Genomic DNA, 20,791 nt, shown 5'->3' with positions numbered 1-20,791 from the left:
CAAGCACAAGTGTTGCTGTTTTTAATCCTCTGCTGCAGAAACAAACAGACCTCCAGCAGCAGCAGTTTTGCTCTTTAGCAGCCGTTTGGCATTTAGCTCCTCTGTCACGCAGTCGATTTTGTTGATTCTGGGCATGAAAACAGCAGCGGTACCTTGTTAAAGTGTTTGTTCGGCCTTCAGACTGTTTGTCCCCAGAGGACAGACACACTGAGAGCAGACATCATGAATAAGCTGCAGTAAACTGGTGTCTTATTTTAATTTTCCTGCAGCTGTAATTGACAGCGGACTCAGTTTCCTTCTGAGTGCAGAAACAGTTTGCGACCCCGGAGACGAGGCCGATCGTTGTTGATGTTCTGTAAAATGTCAGAAATACACGAGTGTTACACTCAAAGAGATGACTGATTGTTTTTTCACCCCCAATTTGTTAAAAGTTGTCTGTGATTTAGGTTTTCAGAAGAGATGTTCTTTAAGAAACAGTTGCTTCTCTCTTCACACACAGATGAAATTTTGTTTTGTTTTTGCTGAATTTCTGTGTTTTTACATCATAAAACTGAAACAATTTGTGATTTTGAGTATTTATTTATTTAGTCCTGTGCTCTACTGCTTTAACTTAACTGATGTTTGATCCCTGTGTCTTTTTTAGGAGAATATCAACTGTAAATCTGTAAAAACTGTAATTTAAAAAAAAAAATAAAAAAGTAAATTATAATGTATACATGATGTATTTTTGAATACATAGAAAGTATTTTTTATGATTGTATATCTTTTTATAATTTTAAAAAGTATATTTTTCTTTTTTTAAATAAAAAACATGCTGAGAAGCTCTCCCCCTCTGTATGAAGCCTGAGAGGCGAAACCCAGGGTTTATTATTGCAGAAAGAGAAGAGAATCAACATTTTGATCTCATCTGGATTTTAGCAGCTGGACAGTCAGAGAACATTTCAAAGTCCTGTTTGGTCTTCAATCAACTGTTAAAAAATGAAAAATACAAATACAGAGACAACACAGCTTCTTAAACTGCTTTTCACATTTAACATTTGAGTAAAAATGTTCCGTCCATTAAGACGTTTAAGACATTTAACACTGATTCGCAGTCCAAATGTTCTTTATTGTGGATTAGTAAAAAAATATATGATAAAGGCATGAGTATATAGGCTTTTTAAATGTTGTGACTCCACAGTGTTGAAGATGTTTGTCTACTACTCACATTCACCTTAATGACTGAACGGCTCTCTGATGGTCAACAAGACCTACAAACAAGAGAAAGGGATCACAAAAACATTTCTATGGAAGCGTAAAGATTTTAATATTTTACTTTAAATAAACTGAATGTGGTCTGAATTCCTGTCTTTGAAATGTTCAGTCATCAATTCTAAGTTGTGTAATTTCAGAAACTTTCCACTCAGCCTCGTTTGTTTCTCCCGGATGTTCAAGTTTGAATCGTTTTTGAATAATCATATTTGACTTGAATTCTTTTATCCAAATTGGACTTAGTGATTTTAAACCTGCAGTGCACAGCTTTTACATATAAATGAAAGTCTGTGACATTCAAGCCTTTGCAAGTTCACACAATGCTGATTAAGCCTATCACTGCCAGGTAAATCTCTTTGTATTTCACAGGATACAGTTTTTAATCTGGTGTCTGGTTTGACATTCCTGCGCTGGCCGGATGAATGCATACTGCTCTACGGGCAGAGCATGCGCACTAGAGACTCCTGCCGGCCAAGCAGCTAACTTCTGTTTAGCTCTATGCTAACGTTGTGTGACGCTCAAAACTATTTATCCACCATTTTACAGCCGCAACAGTAGCAACAGAGTCGGCTACAGTGGAGCCTTTGACGTAAGCACATGTCAACACTGTTTTTGTAATTACTCTCACTGCCAGAAGGGGGAGACAGAAATCCAGCTTTTCAGTATTGGATATTATAACATTTTCTATCTGAATTAATATTTCCTAAAAAAATATATATATTGAAAATAAAGTTTTTGAAATTGCACAACCTAAAATTGATTCAAACCACATCAACTCAGATTTAAAAGTAAAATATTTCACTATAAGTTCAGTGGTATTCATATGTAAACATCAAGTGTTCAGTAATGATTTCACAATTAGGGTTTCAGTCACTTATAAGAGTCAAATCTTTTCGGCCACTTTTTGCTCCCATATATTTTTTGATTCTGAGAGGTTTGACAGCAGAAGTCATACCAGGTCCTTTAAGTTCTTAATAACCAAAACCCATCCAGGGTTAGGCTTACCTAAGACCTGAGGCCAGCTTCAAATTATTTTCGAGAATACAGTGACCCTGAGAGCTGGAAATCACATGCAGCTAGACAAAACAAGAGCAAATAAAGAAAACATCTTGTGTTCTGTGCAACCGACAGTGTTTCTATATTTGGTTTTCTCACTTCACAGCTTTTTTTTCTCTAAATGCCGCACATGTTCCTTTGCTTTGTTTTGTCTATTTGCATGTGTTGTCTAAGTTGACCTCCGTACAAAACAGGCAATTGTGGTTTTGAAAAAGTAGTGTCAGGTTTCTAGCCAAAATCAACAGCCCATCTCAGAAAAGTCTCTGCACATTGACCAAAAAAAAAAAAAGTAAAAGAGGCTCTTTAACTGCAAAAAGGATCTGTTTTGTTAGTATGCACATTTTTTAAATTTTTTTGTCCAATCAGGTTGGGTGTTGTTGTATTTCTGCAGGTCTATGTGTTCATATGTCCCCAATAATAAAACCTCTGGACCTCATACACCAAATAACAGCTGGTGTTTTACAGTGCGTTTAGTTTTTTATGGTATATTTTTCTTTTAAATAGACAGCGTATAACTTCATGTAATAAGATTTTGGGGGCTGAAAGGATTTTATCTGTCAGCTATTATTTTGTGTGAAGACGACAGCGGAGACTCAAACCTCTGATCGCTCATTCTCTCTCAGTCTGTGATCGCCTCCTGAGTGAAATAATAGTCGAATAAAACTCTCTCATTTCGCTGAGGGGTCCCCCGGGAGCCTTGTAAGGGCCCCTGAGGGGTCCCCAGACCCCGCTTTGGGAGCAGGCGGTCGGGCCCGCGTTTACAGGCTGCGGTAATGATGCTTGTTTGTCCAGCGGTCTGTAAATCACACCGACATTAGAGCTGTCACAGGATCCACTGGAGACACAGCAGACCATCACTAATACCCCTGAACCCCAGAGACGCTGCCGCTGGATCTATAACAGCAGCCAAAAGAAAAAAAAACAACAACAACCACATCGGGCCAGGAAGCTGAGGAGATAAAAGTAGTTTTAAACCAATCCAGACCATCTTTAACACGGACCTCTGGAGGTCTGACACACAAAGAGACCGTTTACTCCACGATCTACAGCTGTTAAACACAGAACGGGAATTTATTTGCGCTTAAAGGTACACTGTGCAGGATTTGTTTGTTGATGTTTGTAAACACAGCGTTCAAATTTGGCCCCTCCTCCCTGGCTCGAGTGAGAGAGCGTAGCGGTAGTCGAGCAAGCTAGAGAGTGAATGAAGAGAGGGAGCGGCGGTAGCGAGAACAAAGCCGTGAATCACAGAAATAAAACGTTTTCTGATTGTTTCACAGCGCTTATGTTCTAAAGCACAAATAAACACGCTCACACCCCCTCAGAACCCTGCAGAAAGGTGCTGCATTGCCGGATTTTGTGTGAATGCAGAGCTTCGTCCTGTCCGCTGTGGCTTCTCTGCTCTGTGTGTGAGCCCAAAGGTTAACACCCAGAAAGGTCCCGAACGCAGCAAAATAATAAAAAAAATAAGGAAATACAGGCAGAGGACACAGTCTCTGTAGATATGTACACCACCACACACTTCTAGTGGGTCATAAGTGATGAGTCAGAGGGATTACTTTTGTATGAGTGTTGTTTTGTTTTTCAGGAAAATCCTGCATAGTGTACCTTTAAAGACGAATTTAACATCTACAAATCCTTTCAAATAAACTGAAAGTAAGAACAGAAAAAGTAAGAAGAAAAACAGAAAAATACGGAGCCACAAATGCTTGACAGATGCAGACAATATTAGTTCTGCCGCAGAGTTCAGCTTCATATCACAGCAGTTTTAGGGTGCCTCTCTACAAACCTGTTTTTATTTGCATTATTAATTTGCACAGAAAATTGAAAAAAAAAAAAAAATCTCAAAATGTTGCACTAGCCAGGTTTATTAATATAAATTAAGGGCAATTTTTAACTGAATTTCAAGAAAATCTGCAAGAGAAAATGAAAATGTATGCATTTTTCCATCCACTGCTGTTGTGTGAATATTGGGAGATAAACAGTCGGCGCCATTAAACCCTTGCAGAAGAAGAGGACACAAGGAGATGATGTCATTAAAAGAGTGGCAGTCAAAGATCAAATGATGGAAAACATGATGGAAATATGACATTTCTGTTAGTTTCATGTATTTATTTGATGAACGTTACAGTCTCCTCATCCGTCCGTCTCCACACAGATCTGATGTTTTCAGCTCTTCAGTGATGTTTAAGTCACATGACTCATGCATGTCATCATTTATTCTGTTTACATTTGCTTTTATTTATATTTCAGTATGTTTTCATTTTTCTTCTCAAGTTTTTTTTATGCACAAATTGAAAATGCAAATAAAAACAGGTGAATGAAACACACCTTATAAAAGCATAATGCAATTTCAACCAAATTTAGATGATATGTGCACATACATTTTTATTAATAATACAGACATGATACTTGGCAGACAGTTGCCTCCGTCCATCTCTCCTGCATATTAACACAAGTGACTGATTGCACCACCTTGTGGCCAGTCTTTGTGCTTGAGACTGTGACTTGCCAGCAATGGTGCATACTTTGGGGCGGCTGGCTGACATCCGGTTAGGAGCTCACCGACAATTTCTTCAGGAATGTGACCTTTTCTAGTTTTTACTGGCGTTCTGCACGGGCCTAAAACTGAATCCAAACCTGACGCTGTACCCAAGACATGACCTGACTGAACCTTAATGATGATGCTAAATTTAAGACCTGGACCTAAGTTCACCGATCGATTGCAGACTGTTAACAACTTACATTTTACAATAACAAAAACAAGAGGTTTACGCAACATAACGCCCCTAAACCAAATACTCTATTTTTCTATTCTTTTTAAGATTTCCTTGCAGCCATTGTTGTCTGTTTCCTCAGGACTGAATCTTCCTGCAGAGCCTCTCTGACTCCTCCAGCAACCTCTCCACCCTCTGCAGCGTTTTGTCTTTATTTTCTGCAGTCTTCTTCATTCATTACAGCAGCTTTACTGTGAGACGAGCAGCTTTTATTGGCACTGCTGCCTGTAAAATCAGTCAGAGCTGGCCGAGAGACTATAACCTTTAAACTGGTAGAGAGAGAGAGAGTTTGTTAGAGGAAAGATGGACGTTCAGACAGTAAAGAGGAAACAGTCCACAAATACACACTGTCATTACTTCACACACACACACACACTACAGATAAACACATTTTCAGCACTCTGCAGTGTGTGTTGTGATATTTATTGGGAAGCGACGGCTCCTTTAACTTCACCCATCGACCGCCCAGTGTTCCCATTAAGGCTGACTGGGATGTCCGCAGGGAGAGAGTGTGTGTGTTTGTGTTGGAGGGGAACCTTTAAAAGGCAATCGGTTGTTTCTTGGAGTGTTTATGGGCTGATATCTCCGTCTGAGTGTCTTTATAGTGAAGTGTAAACTGGAAGTTTAATAGTGGGCAGCCAGAGCCTTCATTTAGCTCAACAGAGGAGAAAACCTGGAGCCTCATTTATCAACAGTGTGTGAGCAGTTTTGTGAGTAAACCGTGCGTAAACTCATTTCTACACATAGAATCTGATTTAGCAGTTTTTTTTCTGGACCAGGTGGACCAACAAACCCCAAGAGATGCACAGATATAATCTACAACAGAGTATTAAGGCCACTGTAAGAGAACAATCATCTGATTTAGAGAATTTAGTCGTAATATTATGAGAAAAAAGTAAATCCATAATATTTTCAGAATAAAGAAGAAGAAGAGATTTTGAGAATACATTTATAATTGTTTGAGAAAAGTTTTAGTACTTGGAGAAAAAAGTTGTAATATTTTGGGGAAAAGGTAAGATTTTGAGTTGCTTTTTTTAAGTTTAAGTTGCTTTTTTGAAAAAAGTTGTAATGGTTTTTTTTTTTTAAGAGTAAAGATGTCATTCTTTTAAGAAAAAAAGATTTTTGAGAAAATCTTTTTTTTTAAAAATACATTTTTTATTTTTTTTTAACTAAAAGTACTTTTTTAAAGAGCCATAGTCATTGTACTTGGAGAATAGTGTTTTGACATTTTAAGAAGACTTTGAGAAAAAAAAGTTATACATTACATTTTACATTACATTTGTAATTTGTACATTTGAGAAAAAAAACACTACTGTTTTTGAGAATATGTTTTCTCAGGAAAAAAAAGTCACACTTCTTCAAGATAAAGTCACAATTATTAAAGAAAAATGCAGATGTTTCCGCGCCTGCTTTGCTGCGTCACTTGGCCGGGCAGAACGGACAGGAGTTGTTCTTGCTGGACTGCAGCCAGACTCGGATGCAGTCTTTGTGGATGGTGTGGGAGCAGCTCAGCGGGTGCCGGCTCTCCGGATCCACGCGGTTCTGACACACCAGGCAGGGTTTATGAGCTCCGACGGCTTGACTTCCACCCACTGACGCCGCCGCCGCCGCCCCTCTCTGCGGCGAGGGCGACGGCCTCTGGATGGGGCCTGGAGGAGCGGGCCGGCTGATGGGCCCCGGGGCCGACCTCTCGTTCAGGGCCAGCTTGAAGCCGACTTGCTCGATGACGTCCTCCATGGACATGCCGGCCAGCGTGCCGCGGGAGCTCTTCACCTGCTGCAGCAGCGACGTCAGCTGAGCCCTGTTGCACTGTGGGTAATAAGCCCCAAGCCTCTCCAGGACTTTGTCCAGTTTTCCGGTGGGGGCTGAGGTGGCAGCAGCGGCGGGGGGAGGCGGGGAGGGAACTACAGGGTGGACTGGCTGGACGGGAGGGGACGGGGAGTGGCTGGGAGGGGGGGTCACCCTCACCGGAGCTCTGATGTGGTACTGAGCCTGGGGAGGGTGTAGGGGCTGGAACTGGTGCGGAGGTTGGTGCTGGGGAGGGATGGGGGGCTCGAACTGGTGGGGGGGTGGTGGGTGGTGGTAGCGGTGGCGGTACTGGGGATGGTGTGAGTGTGGGGGCTGGTGCGGGTGCTGGTAGTAGTGTGGGTGTCTCTGGGGATGGAGGGGCCGGTTCACTGGGTTTGGAGGATGGGGGGGGAATTGAGGATAAACCAAAGACTGCATCAGCTGATTGAATCTCAGTTTAGTCTGGAGGGGGGGGGACACAGAGACATTACAGATAAAACACCAGCATGATGCACAACATCAGGTAAAATTCATTTATTGATCAAAGCTGCAACTAAACATTATTTTAATTAATCTGCTCATTATTTATTAATCGTTTTGTCTATAAATTGTCAGAAAACAGTAAAAAATGCCCGTTAGAATTTCTTAAAGCCAAAAGTGACGTCTTCACATGTCCAGCAATCTAAAGACATTCAATTTATTATAACGTACGACATACAAGTTTCAAATAAATCACATTTGAGAAGTTGAAACCTGCAGATTTTCTGCATTTTTCCTTAAAAAAAAAAAAAAAAAAAAAAAGACTAAAACAATTATTCAATTATCAAAGTAGTTGCCTATTAATTTTCTGTTAATGGATTCATCTTTGCAGCTCTAGCTCTCCTTAAAGATGCCCTGTGTGGCTGCAACTTACAATTATTTTAATTATTGATTAATCTGCCAATTATTTTCTCCATTAACTGTCAGAAATAGCAAGAATCGCAAATCATATAATTTTCCAGAGTCGATGTGAAACATTTCCAGGCCTCGTTTTGTCCAACCAACAGTCCAAAATCCAAAAATACTGACTTTACTATCAAGTATGACAGTGAAGCTAAATCACGATGGGTCTTGAATAAATGGGTCTTACCATGGGGACCTGCGGCAGGGACGGCACGTTGATCCTGGGGAGGGACTCGAGCTCTCGGCCCTGCTGCAGCTGCTGCAGAACCTCCTTGTAGCGGCTCTGCAGCTCGACCTGGCTCCTCCGCACTTTATCCTCCTCCTTCTTCCAGTCCATCCTCTCCTGAGGATACTGCTGCGGGAATTCCACCCTGAGAGTGTTCAGGTACTGCCCCACCTGGGACGGGTAAACACAGAGGTCTTTCTGAATAATTATCCACATTTTATAATCACGTGATTGTGAAAATTTGTGGCTTGAAAACAGCTCCAAGCATCAACTATTAATCCATAATATTCTGACGTCCGTTACCTCTCTCATCCAGGCCTCGATGCGAGCCATGGCGACGTCTCTCTGCTTCTCCACGGCGGCGATCTCGTCCTGTAAAGCCAGCAGGTCGGCCTCCTGCGCCTCCTTCCTGACGCGCTCCATCTCCTTCCTCAGATCCTCCAGCTCCTTCTGCCACCGCCGCTGCTCCTCGTTCTGCTCCTCCATGAGCTCCGTCAGCTTCCTGTCGCTCTCCTCCAGCTCCTTCGCAAGCCTGGTGGCAATAAATTATGATGATTTAAGAGTTAATTTTCCATGAAATGACTCAACAAAACCCCGAAACTTTCTGCTGTACAGAACATCAAAACCTGGAAAGACTGTTTAATGTTAATGTTTGTCTCAAAAAAACTGGAAAAGAAGACATGGAAACATAGAAGTAGCACTCCGGTCCTGGTTTGTTTGATTTATAGCTGCAACAATTAGTTGATCTACAGAAAATTAATCAACAACTATTTTGATAACTGATTAAAGGTTTTGTGTCATTTTTTTTTAAGACAAAATGCCAAAATTCTCTGCTTCCAGCTTCTTAAATATGAATTTGTTCTGGTATCTTTAGTCCTCTGTGACATTTTCACAAGTTAAAGAGAGAAAATCAATTTATTCAATGATGACAAACATTAGTTGCAGCCCTAATTAGTTGATTAATAGGCAACTGTTTTAATAACTCATTCATCATTTCAGTATTTTTTTCAAGCAAAACACCAAATACCGTATTTTCTCTAATAGTGGCCGGGGGGTGTGGTCGACACGAACAAATAAAGGTTGGCGGTGTGCGGGGTGGGGGGGGGGGGGGGGGGTTTATTTGTGCTCTAGGAAGTAACCTCTGTGAAACAATTAGATTTTTTCTTTTTGATCTGATTCACTGCTTTCTTACCAGCTCCATCTCTTCATTCACTCTCTAGCCCCCTCTTCCTATTTTTCTCTCGTCTTTTTTTTTTTTTGAATGAGTTGGGAAACCGACAGCAAAACCTAACTTTACTTTTAATGTGATCAAATGAAAAGAAATGTCCGCCCCGCTCCTCTTGGTGCCTGTTATAATGTGACTGTGATTTGTAGTAATGTACAAGTGCCACAAGTAGCTATAATTGAAGTAGCATATAGGACCTGTGCAAGTGAGTCAGTGACTAGATTTTCCATAACGCCGATGCCACAACACTGTAGAGAGCGAACCTGGCACCCACCAGACGGAAATTTGATGTCAAATTCAAAGAGAGTTTTGCAATATGCGGAGGAAAATGAAGGAGCGAAAGCTGCAAGACATTTTGACACTGACCCGAAAAGATAAGAATCAGATACTGGAAAACACAGAAGCTGCTGTTAGCTGACAAGAGGAGAGCACGGCTAGAGGAAGAAAGTTAGCTTGGAGCTAATGTTAGAGAGACAGCTGATTGATATTTGACTGTGCTGTTAACTGGCTATTAATGTTTATATCCAGCATAACGTTACCTCATATTTGTTTAGTTTTTAACTGACACTGGCCATATTTCCCCTCCCGTACTTGACCAGTCATACTTCACACAAGTTATATTGAAATGTTTGTGTAATGTTTCACACTAAAAGTCGGGAAATGAAGGGTTTTAATTTTATTAATAGCATAATGCAGTAACAAAAATTGAACAGAGCAAACGGAAGCAGATCAGAAAGCAGGGAGGCTTCGTACTAAAATATGAGCAAATATACTTGTCAAACAAGGGAATTAGGAATAAAGGCCTCTCTCTAATATAAGCCTGCTTCCATTAAAGACCTGGTTCCCTCTGCAGTTGAGGTAAACAAAGGCCCTGGCCACTATTAGAGAAAATACGGTATATATTAAATATGAGGGTTTTCTGCTTTTCTTTGTCAGATGACAGACACTTATATCAATATTTGAGTTTTTAAAACATCTGATAAAGCTTCATTGGCAGATATAAATACATAACACTGACACTTTACATAAAACAACCAACACATAATATACAACATGAATAAAACTATAATGTAAAGACGGAGTTTCTAAATAAAACACATCTTTGGTGTTTTTGACCAGACATGAATATTTACCTGTTCCTCTCCTCTTCTGCTCTGTTCTTCTCTGCCGTCATCTCCTGTTTCTTGGATAAGAAGTTCTTCCTGGTGGCTTTGGAGTTGTTGAGTTGCAGTTTAACTCGCAGTGAATGCAATTTGTCCAGAAGACCCTGAAAACAGATTCACAGTCTGATGCAACAACAGGTTTCTGTTATAGACTAGAGCGCCCAAATACTATCAGAATCATTTTCATTCCAATGTTCTGGTTACTTCCTCCTGACATTTTGTTCGCCATTGCAGTTTTGTACAATAAAAAGTTCTTGAAGGGGCAAATAAAGCTCTCCAAGCTAACAGTCAGTTAGCTCTAATGGGACAATGACTTCACAGTTTAAGAAGAAAAGAATCACGATTCTCATCTTCTACGACTGAATCGATTCACAAATGTCAAAAATCTTTTTTCTAAATGTTAATTAATATTGTGATGCTGACAGAACAAAAAGGGTGGAACTCAACTGTGAGCGCAGTGCAGCACCCGGACGGTTTACAGAGCGCACACGCTACAGTTATCTTGTAGTTCATCTTCAAGAAAGGCAGCGCTTGGTTGTATTTTTTTGACTTAATGACTAATTTCTGTTTCACCTCAGCCGCTGCTTAGCGTGTTGGACAGCGACGTCGTTTCCATGGAGACACAACGTTAATAACAACACAGCCTCCTCCTTACTCCAGAGCAAACACACCAGCTTCTGTTTTTACAGTCAGTTATTTCACTTTCATTTCTTTATTCTCATACAGACAGAAGATTTACTTCGACCCCACGATACAACCCACAGATCTTGTCCACTTCATTATAATGAATTGCCATTTGAAATCCTGCTGTGCTCAGGCGTTTACGAAGATTGCGGTCCTCTTGATCTTCTTGTTCTCTTATTTGTGACTTTTAATGATCACCGTCTACTGTCGGATTCGGTCGGATTAAACGAGTTCTCGAGGAAAACTTTCATGACCTAAAAACAAGAACCAACTCAGTAAATGTTTCTCTACAGCAGAACAAAGTGCCTTTAAACAGCAGAATTGAAATTCATTTTTTTGTATATGCATATATGTGAGTGTGTGTTTGAGTCCCACCTGGTACTGGCGGGTGGCGTCCTCCTTCTTCTTCTGCAGCTGTTGTTTGTGTTTCTCGTGTGCGACCGCCTCCTGGTCCTGCTGCCTCATCAGGCCGTCGTACTGCTCCACCAGGCTGGAGCTGTACTCGAACAGTGCCTCCACCTGACTCTCCCAGTCCTGCTGCGTGTTGACGCCCGACTCTTCGGTCCAGCAGTCCGTCTGCACCGCCTGCACCTTCTGCGGCAGGTCTGGGAAACGAGGAAACAAAACCAATAAACAAAGAGTTATGAAGAGGAAGCTATGAACAAACAAAACGGTGATGACTCATCAAACTACAAGAAAAAATGTAAACAATGAGGAGACGTCCCGTGAACCAACACAGAAACATTATTTCATTAATTTTAGGTTTGTTAGGCTCTGTGTTGGTACTTTTACTTCAGTAAAGGATCTGAATACTTCTTCCACCACTGTTACAGTGTTTGAATAACAGATTTATGAAATGATTAACAACACACCAAAACTAAACGCTAGTGAGTCTTTGGCACTGATGGAAGAAGTATTCAGATCCTTTACTGAAGTAAAAGTATCAATACAGCAATGTAAAAATACTTTACTACAAGTAAAAGTCCTGCATGTAAAATCCTACTACTGTAAAAGTACATAAGTATTATGAGCTTGATGTAGTTAAAGTATTGCCCATAAAGACTTTTTTCCATAGACTTACATTGTGAAAGAGACGTCTGTAAATCAGCGGTTAAATTTTTTTGAGCATCATAACCCCCACGAAATGATTTGTCTCACTATCAGAATTTGATTCATTTGGTCCGATCACGTTTCATAAGCCTGTAAGAGCTGCACGATTGAATTATTTTATCCCCATTCATGTTAGTCAGCGTGCTAAACCGGAAGTAGCTGGCTCGGCCGGCGACAGCCACTAGTGTGCTTGTTCTATAGGCCCAATGATTCTGGAAGATCCGGGTAATTTTATATGCGGAAGTCGAACTTTTTTGGCTTCATGCACCACTGAGCAACTTTCATAGGAATGAACAGGGTCCCGCCTCCGACTCTGTATCCAGTTCTCTTCATACATCCATGAGCGGCTCACTTTGAGCTTCAAAACCGCTCGTCAGAAACCAACGGGTGACGTCACGGTATATACGTCCATATTTTTATACACTCTATGGTTTAGGCCAGTGGTTCCCAACTTAGGGGTCGTCTCCCTCCAAAGGGTCAGCAGATAAATCTGAGGGGTGGTGAGATGATTAATGGGAGAGGAAAGAAGAAAAAACAAAGTTCTGATACACAAATCTGTTTTCAGTTTTTGGACTTTTTCTCTAATCTTTGATTTTTGCTGAAATATTGGGTCATTTGAACATTTATTGAAATGAAAGCATGTGAGAAGTTTAGAGGGAAAAATCACTATTTGGTGGAGCTGTTAACAACTCATAGACATCTTATATTGTATGAAATTGTATATATTGTGTGTATTTTAAAAGCTTGTTATATTATCCCTTGTGTCAAATCTTAATCTAATGAGTTACTAAAGCTGTAAAATAAATGTAGTGGAGTAGAAAGTACAATATTTCCTTCTGAAATGTAGTGGAGTGGAAGTAGGATCACATGGAAATACTCAAGTAAAGTAGAAGTACCTGAGGACAGTACTTGAGAAAATATATTTAGGTACTTTCCACCACTGCTCTGTCCTAATGGTACCTTCTAATCTCATGTCAGCTAACTCCAGCTCCAGCTGCTGTTCCTCCTCCTCCAGTGATGAATGTTGATCGTCTTCTAGAGACGAGTTAGCTGCTTCTTCGTTAGCCTCCATGCTGCAACGGAAATGTGACTCACTGACTTCCTTGAACACATTCTATACACACTTTGTGGATTCTTTTTCCGTGTTATAACGGGTGCAACCTAAAGGCGCAATACCGCCACCTACTGTGTTGGAGTGTGAACCAGATTTATCAACCCTACTAAATTCTGTTGATCAATCCAGTTTCTTTCAAGTAGTGGAATAAACTCCCTAACACAACTGTAAATATACTTTTCAAACTCAGTTCTTCCCCTTCAATCTTCCTGATTTCTCTTTTTAATAATTCTCACTCTCGAGAATACTTATTGCAGTGCAAAATGACATGTTCCACCGATTCCTCTATTTGACATAGGTCACATAATCCTGAGGGATGTTTGTTTATTAAATGCAGTGTTTTATTTAGTCTGGTGTGTCCTACTCTCAGCCTTGTTAAGATGTTCTCCTCTTTGGTGCTCCTTTTAGCTGACTTCACTGTGCCAACCTCTCGCTGTACTGCATAAAGGTGTCGTCCTGTATTTGTTTGCTGCCACTCTTTAATGATGTTTCTTTTGATTATTCCTTTTGCTTCAGATTTACTGAGTGAAATTTCTATGATCTCCTCATGCTTCAGTGCCTGTTTTGCTAATGCATCCACCATTTCTTACCTTTTAATCCCTCTGTGTGCTGGTACCCACATAAATGTTATCAAAATATTCATATTTTGAAATATGTCCAGAGTTTCATATATCTCATTAACTATATCCTGCCTACTGTGAGATGTAAATGACTGTAATGACATTAATGCAGAACATGAATCTGTACAAAGAATAACCTTTTTAATTTGCAACTTTTCTATCCACTGTAATGCTGTTGCAGTTGCTATCATCTCGACTGTAGAAACGGACAAATGATCTGATGTTCTTCTTTTCACAGAAACTTTTAAGGTTGGTATACGCAAAGCAAAGCCTGTGCTCCGTGTGTTAGGATCCTTGGATCCATCTCGGTATACCGGGATGAACGTTTGATATAATGCAGTATTTCCAAAATCTTTATGTACCTGCACTTTTTCCAGAATATAGAAATGACACTGAGGTGAACAACCAGGGTGGTGTTACTGATAATGGCACTGTAGGTATATATCTTTCCTGATTTAACGACATATCTTTAGCAATTGTTTCACTGCTCCACGCAAAACATTCCCTCTTAGCCCTTTCTCTCTCCCAGCATGGGAAGAAGTACTTTTTTTGTTGGATTGTGATCTTCAGAATACCCTTGAAGATTTGTCCAGTTGTTCATCATTAACTGTTTGTGTCTGATGCGCAGCAGCATTTCACCCGTCTCAACCTGAAGAGCGAACACAGGAGTCTTTTTAAAGCACCAAAAAAGAAAGTCTTAACGCTTGAGTTTGCACCACCTCCAATTTCTCTACTGAGGTTTTTGCTGCTGAACCGTAGGCAATATAACCATAATCTAATACTGCTCTAATCAGCACTACATAAATGTATTTAATTGCAGATCTGCTTGCTCCCCATTCTGATCCTGTTAAACATCTCATCACATTTAATATCTTTTTACACTTGGTTGTTATCTTATGAATGTTAACTTTTCATCAAACCACACACCCAAAAATCTAAAGACTTTCATTTGCTCTATTCTTAACCTGTATATGTTTATCTGTGTGCCAACACCTCTCTTTTTAGTGAACATTAATGTTTTGGTTTTTTCAACTGAAAACTTAAATCCCCAAGAGTATGACCATTTTTCTACCATGTTAACTGCCTGTTGCATTTTATTTACAATATGATTTATATTCTTTCCTCTTTTCCACAAAGCTCCATCATCAGCAAACAATTACCGTCCAATATCGCCCTGAACTTGAGAAAATACATCATTTTTCAAGTATTGAATTTTCAAGTATTGGGCTCACTGAATGTGATCCGGATGAAACATTCTTATAACATAAGATCCACAATGAGACTGACACAAACATAATCTATAACGGACAGTTTTATTTCCCCAAAAACTTAATTGAATAATAAACAACAAAAAAATATCGATTGATCTGCACATATACAATAAATACACAGCACATAGAATAGATTCAAAGCAGTGTAAGTATGCAGAATTGAAAATAATAGTAATAATGATAATAATAACTTTATTTACATAGCACTTTTTCAAAATAAATGAAACAAAAGTAGAGATAATAGAATAAACTATTAAGACAGCATCAATAAAAAAGATCAACAAATATAATATTAAAATAGTAAAGAGTAATACAAATTAATAAGTTATGAAGTTATGAAATAAAAGCTAATAAGAGAGATTGTTTAAGAATGTGTCAAATAAAAATAAAAGCTTAAAATAATAAATAATAAATAATAGTTGCTGAGATTGTTTGTGGATGCATAAAACATTTTTTCACATCAGTCAACAAAAGTCTGAATTTTGAAAGTTTGTTATTCTTGAAATATGATGATGAATATGTTCCTGACACAAAGATATGTAGACAGCCATCAGTTATTCAGTTGTTTGATAGAAACAAGATTTTACTGTAACAATCTGTCCTGTCCAACATTGTGAATTATCAGCAGTTAAAAAACAAATGTAATATTGATTATATTTCAGATTTAAAATTGGCTCCACATTGATGAATTACAACTATAAAATGCTCTTGTATGTTAATGTTTTACATTAAATGCATTAAATGCTAATGTATTTGTTAATGATTAAAAAACAAACAATATCATTTAGGTTAGGTTTAGTTTAGGTAAGGTTAGGTAAAGTTAGGTTATGTTAGGTTAGGTTAGATTAGATTTGACATTTGATGTGTTTTGCTGATAATAATTATTTTACTTGTAATCAAATATTTTTAGCCAACAATATTTTTACCTTTACTTAAATAAAGGATCTGAATACTTCTTCCACAGCTGTTCAAATTAGTCCTAATCGGATAAACTGACACAAATTAGACCACAGACCTCCATATGATAAGATTTTGTCACAGTGTTCTCCAACTGATAAGATTTTTTGCTTTTTGATGTTTTTTTACATGACCGAAATAGTCATACATTCTGTCATTGTGTTACTTATTGATGGAATTATAGTGAAATTAAAATATTCTCAATTTTTCTGGGGATCCCGTGACTCCCCTTCAAGAACCCCTGTCGGTCTCCGGACTCCGCTTTGACAAGCACTGGTTTAGGGAGCTTTAAACTAAAGATATCAGGAAACAGCGGCAGAGTGAGCCTTCCTCTCTTTTCCCTCCTCTCTTCTTCCCACTAGGACTCCTGTTAGTCACATGACAGAGCTGGGAAAACCTCCTGACTCCCCGCTCCTCCCCTCGCTGTGTCAGTCGGCTATTTTCTGGCTGTCTGTCGGTGTATTTGTGTGTCCGTTTTCATCACTATCAACCTGCAGAAGCGACGCGAGCATGGCGGACACAGCCAGGGACCCACCACCGGACCGCACCGACTTCCAGGAGCTGGAGGACGGGGAGGACCTGTTCCCGGAGCCGGCAGCCACACAGGAGGTGAGGAGGAGGTGATGGAAGGGGAGGCCGGAGGGAGCTGTGGCTGGCAGGGCGTGATGCCTCCAGCTGACCACAGATGGAAACTTAGAGGAGGGGGAGGCAAGCAGAGAGGAGACCCTTAAAACGGCCGATATTTGAATGAGGTTTGGTGGGAAGCGTTTGTTTTATTTAACCGAACACCCTGATAAACAGCCTTCATGCACAACACCATAACACAAAGTGGCCCTCAGCCTCATAAGCGACAGTTACGGGAGCCGAGGAGGGTCATATATGCGCGGAGAAAAACGCAGAATAGGTGTGTTTGCGCTCTCGTCAGGTGACAGTCACGCAGGTGTGGATGGTGCGTTCAGGGCACACTAGAAACACTGATAAACGACAGCAAGAGCAGCCCAGCAGATTAAAGTTTCTGCCTGGTTGTGTTTATGAGTTTGTACATTTGGATTATGAATGAAGACAGTGGCTGAAGTGTCTTGGGAATAATTGTTTTTAGGGTTTCACACTTTTAACTCCTATCACAGTGTTTTAACAGTGAGGATGACTCTTAAACTACTGTATTAAATGTTAAAGGGTGGAAAACAACAAAAACCCCAAATAAAGTACACATTACAATATAAAATACAACAAAACAAGACCACAACATGCTGCTTAAAGAAATCACCACAGTCTTATTAAAAGCTAAACTTCAGGCTTGACTGAGGTCGTTTTTGTTGCAGAGATGTTTTTATTTTTGGATTTAGATCAGGTATGATAGTATGGATGTGGAGAGAGTTGTGATTAGTGATGACTGTTCCTGTTGAAGAAAGTTTTAACTTGTGTGATGTGTTTTCTGCATGTATTACTGGAGTGTGCTGTGGTGACTTTTTGCTAACCAGGCTTGTTGGACTGAAGCAAACTTACTCTATTATAAAAAGAGTGTTTGCTAAATGTAGAGTTATAAATGACTAAATGTAATCATGTTGCACCACATAAACTAGCTGTGACCAGATATTTTTATGAAGATAACTGAACCAACTGAGAAAATTACAGCAAATGATCCAAATGTTGTTTACTGATGAAGAAAACTGGGAAGATTTTAAATTAATTTTACAAAAATAACAATAAACCTCAAATTACAAAATGTAACACATTAGCCTGACTGACCAAAAAAACGTCACATTAGTGTGATCAGTATTTACATTTACAGAGTATTGTTGTTTGTTTTTATTTAATATCTCTTATGCCCTAAATTTAAATGATTTTTGGAAGTTATGTGATGCTTCCTGTTTACATAGTCGGTTGCTTTTGATTTCCTGTCATCTCTCTACTCTTGTTGATCAGTAAAGACATAAAAGTTCTCCTAGAAATACAAAAAAACCCCAGAAAATTCTAACTTGATTAACTGTTTCATTGTTTCCACAAACACTGAAGCCTGAACACATCACAGTCATCCAGATGTTTATGGGATTACAGTCTTCATTCAGACCGAGTGTTAATAAGTAGGTACGGAAAATAAATGAAGGGACACTTCAGTACAGAAAAAGATATCTTGAGATCTTTTTTTTAAGAGGACAGTTCAACCAAATTACAAAGAAATGAGTTGTTTCAGTTTAGTTTTTATTTGATGTCTGACTCCACCTCATTAAATTGGACTAAATGTAATTTTGTTTATGAAAAGTGACATTTTGACAAATGTCCAAGTTCTTCTTCTGGGTAAAACTCACTGTGGGAAGTTCATGGACAGTTTTTATTGGGATTATTTCTTCGAGAGAAATTTAGTTCCAAAGAGAACTTGTGACACTGAGGTCTGTGGGTCATCCGGTGTAACGAGGCCAGCACAAACAAATGTTACTGTCTCCATGGATACTATGACTGTCACTGTCTTTTGATGCTACTGTGTTGTGACTGTCCGATCAGTGTGGCTTTGAATGAGTAGCCAGTGACCTTCTCCATTTTTATTTATTAGCGTAGTGTACTGATACGTACATTAGGCCCAGCTGATAGTGAATTTTAAGAACACCATGTGCTGGATCAAAAAGTAAACTACATCAAACGGTCACTTTTAGACTGTAAATATTGAATTTGTAATGACAATCTGAATATTTAAAATGTTCCCATGTTCAAACAGAAGTTTGCATTTCAAATAAAAAGTGACAGAGCTAATGGATAGATGCCACCAGAGGCACTGTAAGTGAGATGATGTGTGTTTTTTCTTTGTGATGTGGGTGAACTGACCCTTTACTAAAAAAAAAAAATTAATTCAAGCAGACAGACAGGAAGTAAGAGGAAGAGTGAGACCTCCATCTGTGCACCTATCTCAGATCATACCTGCTGGATCTTCTGCAGTTTGCTGCTTCTTCAGCTGTGTTGTAACTACAGCTTGGAAACAGACTTGCAACAGAGCAGGCAGAGTTCACACACACACACACACACACACACACACACACACACACACACACACACACTCTCACACACACACACACACTCAGGCCTGTTTTTCTCTTTTTGTTATTTCGTTGTGTCAGCACTCTGGATTTCATTCCTGGTGATGATTGTCTTGAGTGTCACAACAGCACTCTTCAATGACCTGTGTGTGTGTGTGTGTGTGTGTGTGTGTGTGTGTGTGTGTGTGTTTGAGAATGAGCCTGGGTGTCTTCTCATGACCGACATGCTGCTTCAGAAGCACCAATAAACAGATGAAGGATGTTAAACACACACTCAGAGCTTTTTAAAGGTGGACTGAGGTGAAGTGAAGTGTTTCATAACCTCTGACTCTTCCTGTTTCCTCCTTTAGTGTCTCAGTTTGCAGGAATATGAAGCAGATTCTCTTCTGTCACTCTCTGATATCATAAACACTCAGTTTACAGTTAGTACCACCTAACTGAAGCTAATTCTAATAATATCCTCTCAGTATAAACGAATGGTTTGCGATTGCTGAACATATTGGATGATGAGTGTTAGTATGAAGGATTTAACCCAGTTGTGCACCAGACAGTCCCTCCGGGAGAGTTTTTGTGATTATTGCAGCTAAAAATGCTTGAACTGTTAGTGACTTTTCTCAGAAGTTGTGATTCAATTTTGCGATAGTTTATGCAAGCAAAGGGAAATATTGTGATATGGGAATTTTCTTTTAAAACTACTACCAATTAAGAGTCATATGTAATCACTGTCATATGCAAATTTTTAAAATTTATTTTCTGAACATGAGAACCACGAGCGCAAAGTTCTATAAAAAGGGAAAAACTGTACTTGAGTTCCATTTATAAGCCTTCAATCAGTCAATAATGCCGTTAAAATAAAACCATTAACATAAAAACATAGTTTCATTTCCAAAGTGTTTTTATGTTTGAGGTGGATTGTGTCCATCTCTGCTGTCTGAACATCAACTTGTGTTCTTCTGTTGAAGGGTAAAAGGCTCTTTTTCCAATCAGCTGCACTCTTCCAATCAATGACACAGCTAACAGACACATTATCTCATTTTCAGATGATTGTAAGTCTTCTTGAAGAGGAGGAGCATCATCATGAGCCAGTAATGGATGAGTCTGTATCTCAGTGTGATGAGTCCTTCCTCCAACTAAATGTGTCTAAAACTAAAGACGTGATAATCAGCTTTAGAAAGACTCGTCCTGGTCCTGTACAAATAGCTATGAATACCTGACAGGTCCAACATGTCTCCTCTGAGATGATGAATCTCTTTTTTATAGAAGTTTTTATTGAACTCGTTAACTTCATCAAAGCGGCTGGTAAGATTTCAGGAAGGAGTCAAGGCCAGCTAACCCACCTTTATAACAGGCAGGTGCTCAGAAAGGTTACTTCCCTTTATGAAGTGTCAAGATGACGTCCTTCAGACAGTTTGAACCCTCAGGTTATTGGTTGAGATTAAGAGATAAAAGGTTTCCTTTGTCCTGCTGTCAGTCAATCGTTAAACATCAGATAATATTTGATTGTTGTCTGGAAGTTGCTTATTTGCACAGACTTCTTACTTGACTTCTGCACTTTGACCTTGATGCTGAATGAACTCCTGT

At 39.4% G+C, this 20,791-nt stretch overlaps 2 protein-coding genes across 4 annotated transcripts in view; one reads left to right on the top strand and one right to left on the bottom strand.

The window, feature by feature from the left end:
- Positions 1-4,672: 4,672 nt before the first annotated feature.
- Positions 4,673-13,341, bottom strand: rnf214 (ring finger protein 214). The gene is made up of 7 exons (XM_044333340.1): positions 13,180-13,341; positions 11,485-11,714; positions 10,396-10,529; positions 8,341-8,569; positions 7,999-8,208; positions 6,488-7,331; positions 4,673-5,350 (listed from the first exon to the last, which is right to left on the bottom strand). The coding sequence occupies exons 1-6, from the start codon at positions 13,289-13,291 to the stop codon at positions 6,501-6,503; spliced, it is 1,746 nt and encodes a 581-aa protein (XP_044189275.1). The 5' UTR covers positions 13,292-13,341; the 3' UTR covers positions 4,673-5,350; positions 6,488-6,500.
- Positions 13,342-16,552: 3,211 nt separating this feature from the next.
- Positions 16,553-20,791, top strand: part of snx2 (sorting nexin 2) — a 33,598-nt gene continuing 29,359 nt past the window's right edge. For 2 of the 3 annotated variants that reach the window (XM_044333354.1, XM_044333375.1), the window contains exon 1: positions 16,553-16,790. In XM_044333354.1, coding sequence (XP_044189289.1) covers positions 16,560-16,790 — 231 coding nt within the window. In that variant the 5' untranslated portion in view covers positions 16,553-16,559. The remainder of the gene's footprint in view (positions 16,791-20,791) is intronic. The other variant, XM_044333365.1, reaches the window with a different exon arrangement.

Source organism: Thunnus albacares, chromosome 2, assembly GCF_914725855.1.
Source record: "Thunnus albacares chromosome 2, fThuAlb1.1, whole genome shotgun sequence".
Classification (NCBI taxonomy): domain Eukaryota; kingdom Metazoa; phylum Chordata; class Actinopteri; order Scombriformes; family Scombridae; genus Thunnus; species Thunnus albacares.
The sequence above is the reverse complement of the archived record's forward strand: the minus strand, read 5'-3'. Positions and strand labels throughout refer to the sequence as shown.

Excerpts from the sequence above, each read along its gene's own strand:
- rnf214 (XM_044333340.1), bottom strand. The coding sequence starts at position 13,291 with ATGGAGGCTAACGAAGAAGCAGCTAACTCGTCTCTAGAAGACGATCAA. Across the intron at positions 8,209-8,340 it reads TCGAGGCCTGGATGAGAGAG|GTGGGGCAGTACCTGAACAC; the intron begins GTAACGGACGTC and ends TACCCGTCCCAG. Across the intron at positions 7,332-7,998 it reads CCCTGCCGCAGGTCCCCATG|ACTAAACTGAGATTCAATCA; the intron begins GTAAGACCCATT and ends CCCCCCCTCCAG.